The sequence below is a fragment of the Podarcis tiliguerta genome (genome assembly GCF_965153285.1).
Source record: "Podarcis tiliguerta genome assembly, chromosome: 12".
Taxonomy (NCBI): Eukaryota; Metazoa; Chordata; class Lepidosauria; order Squamata; family Lacertidae; genus Podarcis; species Podarcis tiliguerta.
The window spans coordinates 22,554,256-22,568,732 of NC_139545.1; the positions used below are offsets into that span (position 1 = coordinate 22,554,256).

General features: G+C 44.9%; 1 protein-coding gene across 1 annotated transcript in view; it reads left to right on the plus strand.

Annotated features, from left to right (window-relative positions):
* The first annotated feature begins 851 nt into the window (after nucleotides 1-851).
* The window catches only part of ANKRD28 (ankyrin repeat domain 28), an 87,600-nt gene continuing 73,974 nt past the window's right edge, over nucleotides 852-14,477 (plus strand). The window contains exon 1 of the mRNA XM_083404683.1: nucleotides 852-1,313. Coding sequence (XP_083260809.1) covers nucleotides 1,287-1,313 — 27 coding nt within the window. The 5' untranslated portion in view covers nucleotides 852-1,286. The remainder of the gene's footprint in view (nucleotides 1,314-14,477) is intronic.

Consider the following 14,477-nt stretch of genomic DNA (forward strand, 5'->3'; position numbering starts at 1 on the left):
TGGAAAATAAACTCTGTAAATCCAGACAGTCACCCCATGTTTTTCCAAGGTGCTTACAGCATTGTTGCTGCCAAGTTTATTTCACGTATATACATACATACATCCAAACTTGGGTGGCTATTACAATCCAGTTATCTCAGGATGAAGAAACCACCTTCTAAGAATTAGAATTATGAAAACATCCACCCAGCCATTTCCAACCTATACAACCTACCCACCAAATTAACATGATCACAATTCTCACATGATGATTTCAGCTCTCATGGGGCAGCCTGGCCACTTGCAACTTTAATAACCTATTTCGGCTAAGCCTTTTCATCCCGTGTGGAAGCAGTAGCTGCCATCAGCCACGGGGGAACTCCTATCATCTTGTGCAGTTGCTAAAAATACGTTCTCTTGGGAGCCATAGTGAATTTTGACTGAATTTCCATGAGTCGTGCTTTTAAAACCTGAACTGAGACCTATCGATTTCCAGCTGGGAAACCATGCACTAACTATAACGAATCAGCTGCAGAGATATGAATCGGACTCTGCCTAAACCTGGATAGGGAGGCTGCAGGCAATAATACATTATAAAGGGTTCCACGGTGAAGGCCAGGAAAGGGCGACACACCTCCACCTTGCCCTCACTAATCTCATTTCCCCAGCCCTCCTTCTCCCAGAAGCCACTGGCACATCTTTCGCGCCCAGCGCGCGCACTCTGTCTCTGTGCCGACCCTCCTCTCTCCCTCACCTTCATTCCTGCCAATCACACGCGCACTCCCACCCGCACACGCCAACCTGCCTTCCAATCAGCCTCGGCGCTCGCCGCGCCGCGCCCCGCGCCCAATCACCGCCGCCTTTTGGTGGTGAGTGACGGGCGTCGCGACCCTCATCGGGAGGGTGTTAGGGAGAAGAAAGGGGAGGGGCGGATCAAATCGACTCTCTCTCCGTGCCACATTATACCCTTTAGTGAAAGGGCAAGATTGAAAGAGAGAGATACTCTGTGTGTGTGTGTGTTTTAGCGGACAGGAGTGGAAGAGGAGAGGGGGCGGGGCGAAGAGGTACCTCACGCTCTCGCCCCCGCCCGGCCCCATCCGCGCGCCTCGCAGCAGAGGCAGCCGCCGTCGCCGCCGCGCCAGGAGGCGGGGGCGTGGCCGTGGGCGTGGCCTGCCGAGCACGGGCTGAGCGGCCCAGGCGCTGAGGAGGCGGGGCTGCCGAGGGAAGGAGTCGTTGGCGGCGGCGAGGAATAGCAGCGGTGGCCCGTGAGGAGGCGGGGTAGTAGTAGCGGCGGCGGCGGCCTCGCCATGGTTTTCCTCAAACTACGCGAGCAGGTGGGTGCCTCAAGCGCGGCGGCCTTCCCTTCGCCGCCCTCAGCCTTAACGTTTTCTGAGGGGGCGAGTCCCCCTCTTTGGTGAGGGTGACAGGCTGGGGGGCGGGAGAGGCACTATGGCGGCATGAGGGACGGAGGTGGGTGGGTGGGGATGGCGTGGCCCCGCCGTGGCCCTCTCTCTCTTTCTCAAAGGCTTCCGGCGTGGTGGTGACAGGGTGCGTGTGTGGCTGAGGGAATACGGGCCGGAGGGCGTTGCTTCCCCCCTCCCCTCCCCCCCGTGCGCGCGTGTGTGGCGGCAGTGTGCGCGCCCGCCTGCTAGGAAACGGCGGGGGGGAGTGGTGTTGCTGCTGCTCACTCCTCCCCACCCGCTTTCCCCTTTACCTCCTGGTACCTCCTGGCTCCTCCTCCTCCTTTCCCAGGTTTACTCTGTGGCTCAGGCCTAACAGGTGGCAGCGAGTCGTTTTTCCTCTCCACCCCCCCTCCACCGCCACATTTCTCCTCCTCTCCTTTTCCGGTATACTCGTGTGCTGAAAGGCCCCCCCCCCCGGCACATGCACGCACGCCCCCTTTATTATGCCGTGCGGCTCTGCTCGCCAGCTCCCTGCACGCGCACACACACGGTGTATAAAGGTGCAAGCAGACAACACACACACATACATATACATATATCTCTATATCTATACATGCATTTCGGCGTTCTGTGCTTGCACCTTTATGTACTCCTCCGCAGGCGGCTGCGCAGATTGGACAAAGTGGTACCCCTTTGCCCTACATGGCCGTGGCTGAAATACACTACTACACTGGGAGCACTAGGAAGAGCCCTGGTGGGTCTCAGAGCAAAGGTCCGCCCCCCCCCCTTTCCAGTGGGGGCCAACTAGGGGTCTCTGGGAATGCTGCTAATGGGAGCTTGTTCTATTTCTGACATAAAAAAGGGTTTCTTCCATCCCAGTGTCCGATATTGCAGGACCCCACCAGAAGGCACCATTTAATTTAACATGGACAGTTTGATATCACTCGGTGTTGTACATGTATCTAAGGGGCTCAAATAACATACTGGCATGCCTTCCAGCCTGATCTATTTAAAATGATACTCATCTTTCTCTCTAGCACTCATGCCCTTAACTCTCTCATATCCTAGTCCATTTTAATATTACATTTGTGGCCCATCACTCAAAGGCCTTGATTTCGTGCAGCTTACAAAGGCCCGTTTCATTTTGTTTTCATCGCAACCCCCTGAGAGAGATCTGGCTGGCTAAAATTTAGTGACTTGTGCTGTCTACACACTACCTTTAAAACACATGCTTTCCCTCAAAGAATTTTCAGCACTGTAGTTTAAGGGCTGGTGGGGATTCTGAGGAGTAAACTACAGTGCCCAGAATTCTTTGAGGGTAGGAGGGTGCTTTAAATGTATACTGTGTGTACACAGCCTTGGCTGTTTTGTGTTGACTTTTGTGGATGAGCAGAGATCTGAACCCAGTCTTCCCTGTTGCTAAGCCAACATTAATCACCACACTCACTTCTACCACAACAGCCATATCTGCTTCTATAGTTTCCATTTGCAGAACAATATAATTCTATATTCATTTCCTTAGTTGGTGTATGAAGGTCAGAAAGATCCAAATTTTGCTGTGTTTAAGTGTCTGCCTGTCTCTCTCTGCCTCCCATTAATGTACCTTTTGTTAAGTTTTTTTCTCAGAAGTTCTTTGCTAGTGGGAAACATTGGCTTAGGTTTTTTTCTTGTTAGATTGTAGACTCGTATCTAGATAGATTTGCTACATAGCAAAGATTTTCATTTATCACAGCCATGCTTTTACTGCGTATCTCACCACCTCCTTTTCTAGCCTTGACTTGTTGAATGCTGGCTTGCTTATTCAAAGTTGTTACAGCCTTCTGGCCTGATTGCTATATTGCCTTTTAATCTGTAAAATACATGTTTGCAGCATACTAGGGCTCTTTCTAACACTATTCTGCTGACGAACAATTGCTTAGAATATTCCAAGATCTGCTTAATGGTAGGTTTTTGACTTGCTGTTTATAATTCTCTCCCCCCCCCCCCGTTGTGTAATACACATCCTTACTCATAGGCACGAGAAGTACTTAAAATATGGAAAAGCTCCATTGCACACTATTTATGTGTACTCATTCCTTCACTATGTTCTTATTAGCTAAAATCTTATACATATATTTATGGATTTAGAAAACTAAATCTATTTTCATGTTAATGTGCCAATGTAGTAGTAGTGGAAGAATTAGTCCCATTTGGGTGGGGGGAATAGAAAATATATCAAATTATACATGAGGTCAGTATAGATTTTAGGCTAATAACCTCATATGTTGAATACTGTAATGCGAGCCTTGGAGGTTCAATGGCGCAGGTAGTCAAACCCTGAGGAGTGGGAGGAGCTTGGGGAGTTTGATCTGTGTCTCTCATTGCCTACCTTCCAGACACTCCTCCCATAACTTTTCCAGCTGGTGAGCCACCTCTGACACTTCCTCCTGTTATATAGGAGCCTTCATTCCCCTCCACAGGAAGCAACTCGGACTAAATCTGATGCTGCGCTGGAACCCGCCCTGCCTCTACCACTAGGACACGAGAAGCCAGTATGCACAAACCTCACTTTGCCAGCCCACTAAAAGGAGTGCCTATTTGCTTGGGACTCCAGCTGCCTTCCAGACTACATTCTGTGCTCACCCCGTCCTTCAAAAGAAAGGTGCAGGGGCATGTGGCTTTCTGGTTCAGCATCTTAGCCCGCAAACTAGCCATGCCTTCCACCTCTCATGTAACTGCTAATCCTTGCAATTTTTGATGTGTCTTCTCTACCATTCTAATCTGAATGCCTTTGGCAAAACTGGAGTCATGAGTTCCAGCTCTGCATCAGTTGGGGAGAGCCAGGACAAATACATAGTATTGTACTACCTGAACTTGTTCATTTCACAAAAAGTCAAACATTAAACAGTAGGATGGAAGAAACCACCTGAAGTGCTGTTAAGGTACTCGGTGATTGGAACTGCAAAATTCCTGGTGTGAAATGGGTATTGGAACTTGTTAACAATTTGATGCCATAGTGTAGGTGTAGATCTCTCTTGGAAGAGTTGACTTATGCACTGGACAATGGGTTTATTTGAAAGTAGCAATAAGGAGATTGCTCTGTCTGCACAAGTATTTCTGCTCCCTGATGGAATTATCTTCCTTCTTTCCCTGCATGCTGTTTTGGGGATCTCTTGACCCCTTAGAGCTAATTTGAGGGGTGCAAGGGAGGAGTTGTCAGGGGGTGCACTAGTCTCACTGTTGCACTAGTGGGACTTGTTTCACTGGCACCAGCTAGCACAAGTTTTTACAGTGGTAGCTTGGGTTACAGATGCTTCAGGTTACATACGCTTCAGGTTACAGACTCTGCTAACCCAGAAATAGTACCTCGGGTTAAGAACTTTGCTTCAGGATGAGGACAGAAATTGCGCAGCGGCGGTGTGGCGGCAGCGGGAGGCCCCATTAGCTAAAGTGGTGCTTTAGGTTAAGAACGGACCTCTGGAACAAATTAAGTTCTTAACCTGAGGTACCACTGTAGTTGAATACAGCCAAATTATTTATTTAAATAATTTGTAAACTGCCCACTGTTCAACAATACCATGATGCAAAAAATAAATAAAAAAAGATTTGTAAAGGTGCAGGAGCCTTGTGAGGAAATGAGTGTGGCAACTGTACAGAGGAATGGTTGGATGCATACTATCCATTGTTGCTGGTCTGCATTGCACTGGGAATCTTGTTGAAGAGCTGCCTCAAAAGAGCCTAAAAAGACACAGGGACTGTAATGCATAATGCTTGCCAGCTCCATAGGTGGTAATGAGCAACTGAGAGAAAGTGGTTCTTATTCTTCAGCCATACTCTCCACACTCTTCTTCTGTTAGGAGAAGGATGGAGGGTTGAGAAAATGGTCACTCAACTCAAGGAATTGCAAGGCAGTGCTGCTTGCACTTTTTGTTTCTGCTGTGTGTGCCCAGTTTGTGATCCTATAGGTGAAAAGTTGGAGTGGTGAGCTAGGTGTTCATTAATAATGAGCTGATCCGAATGTCCCCACCTAGGCATGATCCCCACCTCCTATTCTGTGCAACACTATTAATGGTTAAAAGTGAAGTGCCTGCCAGTCAGGGTCAGCTTTTCTGCTTAATGCATACTGAACATGTATATGAGAGAGGCCCCCTACTTCCTATGGAAGGAGGAAGGTTTGACTAGCCAGTGCTATTTTTAATAGGAAGTTGATAATGAGATGTGATGATGATGATGCATGCTTTTATAGCAGTCTTCATTTGAACCTGTGCATCCCCAGAGCAGAATAAGAAAGTCATTTTGGGTGTTTGTGTCTTGGGGCCCTGGGAAAGTGTATCTATCTATAAGCAGGGCTTTTTTCAGCTGGAACTCACCAGAACTCAGTTCTGGCACCTCTCTGGCACCATTGCTATTATAAGAGAGCAAGGGTGGCATTCATGGTGAGTTCCAGCACCTCTTTTTCTAGAAAAATAGCACTGCCTATAAGGGTTCTATATTTATACAGGTGGCGACCATTTTGTATGTGTTCAATTGGTGCGCTACTGGTGGAATGGGGAGTTTTTGGCCGCGGAATAGGGTTGGAATGGGGCGGGGGCGGGGTAGGCTTATGGTAGGTTTACATGTGCTCCACTAATGCATACGATGATCCAGAATGCAACTCCCACAGGGAGATGCCTGTATAGTAAATTTCTAGCTTGCACTTCATCACTGATCTTAGAGGGAGTTACAAATGATAAAAACCTCTAAGCTCTTAAGCAAGTCAGTATAACCTCTGAAAGGATATATTACAGAGTGTTTAATTGCTGAAGGATTAATTGAGTTCTGTTCTGCTATAAAAGCCTGGATGAATAGGTACATTTTCAGTTGGAGTCAAAAAGCAAAGTGAGCAATATGTTGTTATATTCGGAGGCTGAGCTTATGCAAAATGCTCTGTCATCAAGGGTCCTTTCCTTATCTTTCCTATTACCAGTATTCTACCTCTTGTGCTCTTGGTGTAAAATAGGTACATTTTCAGTTGGAGTCAAAAAGCAAAGTGAGCAATATGTTGTTATATTCGGAGGCTGAGCTTATGCAAAATGCTCTGTCATCAAGGGTCCTTTCCTTATCTTTCCTATTACCAGTATTCTACCTCTTGTGCTCTTGGTGTAAAAGGTGGTTAGACTGATTCATGCATCCTTATAATTTTAACTATGCCTTCCGTGTCAGGGGTTTATATGTTGGCAGTAGTCTGCCATAATTCTTTGCAGGATGAGTTAGAATCCTGTCCTGTTTGGTGTAGAAGTAGAGTGGGAGGAAATGGGACCAGTGTTTGCTTTCTTGAAATGTAGCCGATGGACTTGCAAGAAACTTTAATTTAATTAAACTTTAAGTTTAAATGTAAACTTTAGTTCTGCTTTCTATATACTAGTTATACTGTACATTTGTATGGACTGGGAGTTGATTTTTGTTGATCTTTGGAAGCATGGAAGCAGTTAATGCATAAACTCTAGAATTCAGGGGGCTGAGAATTTCTGTTTTGGGTGGTTTCATGCTCTATTGTTATGACTTCAAGTTCTCTTTCCCTTCCCACATTCAGTCTGCAGCAGGGGTGTCAAACATAAATGTGTTGCAAGACTAAATTCCTTGCTCAGGAGCTACACCCAGAATTTTGCAACAGAAATATCAGTTTCACCTGCTTCCAACCAATTAGACATTTTTCTTCAAAAAACACACTAAAAAGACTTCTTGCTTCTTAAAACATTTATAGCATGAATACAAGCAAAATGTGTCTATATAAACAGAATTGTCTTGCTTTGTCCTCAAGAATTAAGCTGCAGTAATGTAGCTGCCTTGAAGATCAAATATTTTCCACCCATCGTCCCACAAAAGTTAGGCTTCTGTCAATGCTGTGTGAGAAATGAGTATTCATACTCATATTCCACATCCCCAGATTATCACCAGCACTTAGGGTTAGAACAGGGGTCGCGGCAAGGCTTACTGGGCATGGGCCGGATCACTCCCGCGGAGATCCTCCGTGGGCTGGACTGGCACAGTGCGATGCTGAAAATTGCATCTGCGCATGTCTGTGGTGCTGGAAATCACTTCTGAGCATGCCCAGATGCCAAAAATTGCATCTGCACAGAAGCAATTTCCGGTGTCTGGGCATGCGCAGAAGCAATTTCTGGAGCCACAGAAGAGAGTCACTGCGCTGCGCTGGTTTAGCACAGCGCACGGGAACTCGCCAAGCGGACAGCTCGGTTCGGGGGCGACTCATGGACCGGTTAAGCAATCCTCATGGGCCGCTTCTGATCCATGGACCTTAGGTTGCTGACCTCTGGTTTAGAAGGTTACAGTAAGTAGAACTCCAAATTGGCAGAATTCCCCTGACAGGGCTATAAATGCTTTGCCCCATGCCTTCCTCACTTGCTTTAGGATTTCCTTTTTGCAGTAGTACACCCCCTTATACTGCTAGGTTCTGTATGCCATGGGTGGTGTATGCAATGGCCTGATCTGGTTTTCCTTGGTGGCCAGACCCCATCTTTCACTGGTGGCAGCACTGCCACTTGGGAGATAAAGTGTGCAGAGCTCCAGCAATTGTGATTTCTCATAACTGACACTGAGCAAAGGGGTTTCCAGTCTCTCCACCCAGTCCAGTGGCATAGTGGGTATGCAAATGTACCCTCCCCCATCTAATTGATCATCTGATAAGTGGGAGAGGGAGCAATTGTCTTTCTAATCACAGCAGTTTTTCTCCCTGCCACTGCCTCCTGGATTTCTGTAGGGTGGAATTGTAGTGTTGGAATGGACTATCTCCCTGGTCATCCAACCTCTGCTTAAAAACCTCCAAGGAAGGAATGTACGCCACCTCTTTTGAGACTGTTGCACAGTCGAACAGCTCTTACTGTCAGAAAGTTGTTCTCGTGTTTAATCAGAATCTCCTTTCTTGTAACTTGGATCCATTGGTCCTAGCCTTCAGAGAGGAGATAACAAGCTTGCTCCATGCTCCATGTGATAGCCTTATAGATGGCTATCCTATTTCTCTCAGTCTCCCCTTTACCATGCTCATGAGGAGAAGAGATCAAAAGCTTCCAATTTTGGTTTTGAATGAACATTGTTGCATAATACATCCACACTTGGAAACTCTAGTTAATTCTAACTTTTTACTGCAAGAAAACCAGAATGACAGTTGCAACAAACTACAGTTTGATTAACTGGGGCCATGTGAGCCCCAGGTTTACTGTGGCAGGTCTGCTAATGCTAAACCATGGGTGGTGATCCTTTTTTTCTGTTGAGGACTGCATCCTCTTGGTGGTAATCCGTTGGAGGCTGTTTGCTGGTAGTGAATGGGATTGCTGCCAGGTGTAGGCATGGCCTGAGCCAAAAATAGGTAGAGCCATCCATTTTCTCTCTTATGCTCCTCACCATGCAGGCTGCTCAGAGTGGAACAGATTGCTTTTATAGTAGGTCTGAACTAATTACTTGGAATGGAATTTCCCTCCTTCCATGATTCCATCCATTTTGCTTTGCCCTCCTTTCCTTTATGAGTTTTCGTTAGTATAATGAAACTAGGTTGCAGGTTACAGGTTGTACACCTGAGTGCTAAATCATGATCTGAAGCTGGACCACTATGTCCTTATAGCCCATTTGTACCGGCACATCTTCACTTGGTCGCAGTTGGCCAATAGCCAGGTTCAAAATGCCCCTGTCTAATTTTGAACACCTGTCTAAAATCTAGGTCTAACTGTGGAATGGGATCATCCACTGTTTGGGACTGCTTTGTTTTCAGTGTGCTGATGGCATTCAGCTCTATCTCTCCTGTTAATCTTCAGGCAGTGAGTCAGTGGATGTGTTGAATTGATGCCTGGCTTCATTAGTGGACTGGATGAAGGCCAGTTAACTGAAGCTCAATCCTGACAAGACAATGATGCTGTTAGTAGTTGGTTCTTCTTACTGCATGAGGTTGTGCTCCCCCTGAAGGAATAGGTTTGTAGTTTGTGGGTTCTCCTGCATCTTATCACTGCTTTCTATTCCTTAATCACGAGGATGCTGGCCTGGTATGCATTACCAAGATAGGGGAGCGTATCTTACCCAGCAGCATCAACCCAGCCTAGAGGGTCTGGGAGCTGGGGCTGCTGTGAGTGCTCTGATGGAAGACTTTTGGTGGTTCCCCATACCACTGAGATTCAGCTGGCCATCAGAAAGGACCATTTGTTTAGTGCGGCAGACCCTGCCCGGTAGAACTCCCTACCAGCAGTCGTTGGTGACAGCCATCCTTACTTTCATTAAGATGTCTCTTTGAAGAGTTTCATATTTGGACAGGCCTTTGCAACATCAACTTCCTTTTTAATCCTGTCATAATTTATTGATGTTTTAAATTATGCTTATGTATATCATTTTTGATGTTGTATTCCCCCTTTCTATATTTTTTATTGAAAGTGTGGCTTATAAATTCATTCATATACTGTATATGAGAGCACAAACTTTGGACTTGAGGGCATGCTTTTTCTGCTTTAGAGCTCCTTTGCCTTCAAACTATGTATGCTTCAATGTATGCTTTATTAGTCAAGGTAACCATGAGAATTACCTTAATCTTACGTAGCATGCCTATTGTTGAAAGTCACAACACTTATGGTCTTTCTATTAAGCTTTAGCTGTGGTAATATGATATTTACACATTCTAACCTTGGCAAGTGGAACACAGCCAATCCAGCTTTTCTGCCTGCTCGAGAAACTTGTTTTATTTCACTTCTATAAAACCATCAACAACAATTTTGAGGGCGTCTCCCTCTTCACACCTTATGTTTTTCAAGTTGTGCTTTTAAAATGTGTCCATGACCAAAATTTGTATGTGTGTATATGTAGCTGTGCATAGGATACTGGTACATTCTAGGGAACAGAGATCATATCCTCTGTGCCTATTTGGTTTTAGTGGGCTTATGGCATGCTGGATTTCTGAGCCCTACCCCCTTTTTAAATGGTTAGAGTTATGTGACTTCACTTACATTCCATTGAAATCATTGTGGGAAGTTAAATCATGACTAATTTAAGTCCCACTGATTTCATTGAACTAAGTACAGCTTAGTCTGGAGCTAGTCCTTTATCTGCTGTGCGCTTTCTCTGTTTTTATTTTTAATCTTGCTGTTTCTGTTTTTAAATTGCATTGATTGAGCACCATCTTGGGCATTCTCACCTTGGTGCCATGTTAAATTTCAATTTGCATAATATATGGTGATTGTAATGTTATCCAGTTGTAAATAACCTGTATTACATTTCAAAAGTTTGAGTTTGAGTTTTAGTTGGTAACAGTATTAAGTTATTTAAATTGTATTCACATTGCAATAATTGTATGCTGCTTTACATTACTATACATAGGTTAACACCTCCTTCATTGCAGTAAATTCAATACATATGGCATAATTTGTCGTTTTTGTTGTTGCATCATGAAGAATGCATTTGTATTTATTGATAAACTTAATGCTTGATTCTAAATGGTAGTAATTATAAAAGAAGCTTTTCTTGTCCCTTTTCAATATGGCTTTTTAGAACTTTTATATACCTATTTCAACTGGAGAGTCAAACCAATGAATTCTTTTGTTCGGTTCCAATTTGATTTTGAGTGAAGTTGCTGTGATTCAAGGCAGTAAGGGTTTCAGTGGCTAGTTCAGAACACTTCTGGAGCTGGTTGAGTCTGGTTCACATAGGAAAGTAAATACAATTCACACTACAATGCTATTTCACTAAGTGGAATGGTACAATTAGTTGAAAGCCATAACCAACAAGTACTTTGAAGCATGCATTAAAAAACCTAGAACATCCAGTATCATAATCATAACATGCTCTTATTTTGTACTATTTTGCTTCCTGCTTCACAACCCTTTAAGAAGACAGAACATAAGCCAAGACAAAGACAAAAATATGTGAAAAACTGTACCTTCCTCATTCATTCTGGATGGGGCAGTGAATGTGCTACTTTAAAAAAAAAAGTTCAAACCTTATTCTGAACTGGTAACCCACTTTTTAAGAAAAGGGTACAAGTTCCACAAACTTTCAAATAGTCTTCACATTCAGGAAAAAGCAGTGGTTTAATGTGGTCTTTCCTGCACATAAGAACACCTTGATTTGCATAAGGTTGTTTTATCATGATACAAAAAACTGTTTTAAAAGAGTAGAGGTGTGTATAGTTATTTTCTTCAGATGCAGTTCACATAAGGGTATATTAAAGACTGTATCAATATTGGTTTGTGCTGTACTGTATATATCCTGGAGAGCTTCATAAACATTCAGTTGCCAGTGGCATCGCTATTATAGCCTAGTGACCATTTGCTTGAACACTTTGTAAGGTAAGGACAGATATTGTCTCTGGGGTTCAGAGGCACCTGAAAACAACAAGATGACTTACTAGTGAGCAGGGTGAATTTGATTTAAATCAAATCAATTTAAATCACTAGTCAGTAAGACTTGATTCAATATATATATTCTGTAATATATATATATATATGCTTTCGTAGATTTTCACGGGTACAGGAATGCAGGTTTTGGTGTCCTCGGGTGTCTTCCCGTGTAAAAGTTGGGGTGTCTAGGCGACGTTTCGACGAGGTCTCACTCGTCATCTTCAGGCTGGTGCTTTCGGCTTCTTGTTACTGGAACAGAGCAGGATCTCAGTGTTTGAGTTCCTATAAATACTGTTGAGGAGGTGTGGTGTATAGCCTCCAATGTTCTGGGCAGAGAGGAGGTTCCCAGGCTAGTGTGCCTTTTCTTCTTTTGTTCCTTAATTACTTGAGGGATATCTTGAGTGATTTCTTGAGTGATTTCCTGAATCCCACTTAGGTGGGTCATTAGGTGTGGATTAGTTGCTAAAGCCTTCGTGTCTTGAACTCTTGAACTTTGTGAAGAGTTTTTCTGAGAAGATGGCTGTACTGCACTTGGTTGTGCTCTGGCTTGGCTTCGTGTATAGGGGCGAGCTGTGGTTTTGTGGCCTGTGCCAGCCAGATCTGTGTAGGGATTGCAGGGGGGTGCAGCATCCGGAGGTGCCACCCTGGTTTGGCTACTGGATGGTGTCTGTAATTTATCTGTGGAGAGGGTCTGGGTTTGGGTCTGGTGTGGTTGATTGGTGATGGCGTTCTGTGTGCCTCTGGATCTGGTGTCAGATTTTGTGGGGAGGGCTAATTTCCAGATGTCTGGCAAGCGGGATGTGTCGTCACGCTTGTTCATGTTGTGAGGGTGTTTCTCTATCTCGATGGCTTCCATGATTATTCTCTTGTGGTGATGTTCCATGTTAAAGAGCAATTTGGAATCTGCAAAATTAATTTCGTGTCCTGTTTCTTTCATGTGTTGGAAAAGAGAGGAAGTTTTTTCTTCTTTTTTGACGGCATTCTTGTGTTCTGCGATCCGTGCATTTATTCGTCTGTTTGTTTGTCCAATGTACGTGGCTGGGCAGACTTTGCAGGGTATTTCATAGACCCCTTGGTTTTCCAACTGAATTTTATCCTTGGGGTTTCTGAGGATATTGGCTATTTTTTGGTTGGTGCAAAAGGCTGTTTTGATATTGTGTTTATGGAGGATTTTGCTAATTTTATCTGTAGTGCCCTTGATATAAGGAAGGAGGTAGAGAAACACCCTCACAACATGAACAAGCGTGACGACACATCCCGCTTGCCAGACATCTGGAAATTAGCCCTCCCCACAAAATCTGACACCAGATCCAGAGGCACACAGAACGCCATCACCAATCAACCACACCAGACCCAAACCCAGACCCTCTCCACAGATAAATTACAGACACCATCCAGTAGCCAAACCAGGGTGGCACCTCCGGATGCTGCACCCCCCTGCAATCCCTACACAGATCTGGCTGGCACAGGCCACAAAACCACAGCTCGCCCCTATACACGAAGCCAAGCCAGAGCACAACCAAGTGCAGTACAGCCATCTTCTCAGAAAAACTCTTCACAAAGTTCAAGAGTTCAAGACACGAAGGCTTTAGCAACTAATCCACACCTAATGACCCACCTAAGTGGGATTCAGGAAATCACTCAAGAAATCACTCAAGATATCCCTCAAGTAATTAAGGAACAAAAGAAGAAAAGGCACACTAGCCTGGGAACCTCCTCTCTGCCCAGAACATTGGAGGCTATACACCACACCTCCTCAACAGTATTTATAGGAACTCAAACACTGAGATCCTGCTCTGTTCCAGTAACAAGAAGCCGAAAGCACCAGCCTGAAGATGACGAGTGAGACCTCGTCGAAACGTCGCCTAGACACCCCAACTTTTACACGGGAAGACACCCGAGGACACCAAAACCTGCATATATATATATCTATCTATTACAGAAAGACTCATTCTTGCTGGTATAATATTAATATTTACAACCAGATGAAGGTTTCATTTTTGGAATAATAAATTTTCAGAATAGTTTTTACAGTTATATCAAAAATTACTGATTTGGTTATACTATTAGAAATACATTGACAGATAATTATAAAATTATTGTGAGGTTTAGTAAGTTAACTGTTTATATCTGGGCAACTTTTCAGCTGTACTTTATTGGAAGGAGAAAAATAATCATTTCCTTAATAACAATTTAAACAATTTATTTAACTAAAACAATAACATTATAGCATGTGTATCCATGTTTGTTAACTATGTTGGTTAAATAATTTTTTTAAAAAACACACACCTTAGACTGAATTTTAGCACACATGAAAAACTTAAAACAAATCCTTATTTCTTAATGAATAGCCTGTGAGCCAGGGGTCTGCAAACTAAGGCCCGCAGACTGGATGCGGCCTGTCGGGCTCATTAATCTGGCCCCCGAACCTTGCAGACCCTGCTGCCTGCTTGGGCAGCCCATCAGAAGCCACGGACGCCTCTGGGCAGGTGGCGGCGCTGGTGCGGCCTCCGCAGCAACGCTGGCGTGGCCTCTGCACTGCCGCCGCCTCCTCCCGCTCGGCTCTTCCCACTCGGCCGCCTCAGTGAGGAGGAGGCGGCGGCGGCGGCACGGAGGCTGCCTCTGCTGCCCAGGCCAGTGGCATGGGCTCTGTGCCCCGCCGAGACAGAGGACGATACTGACACTGCCGAAGACGAGGCAGCGTTGGCGGCTGTGGTGTGAGTGGCGGCGGCGGGGGGAGTTCCTTTTC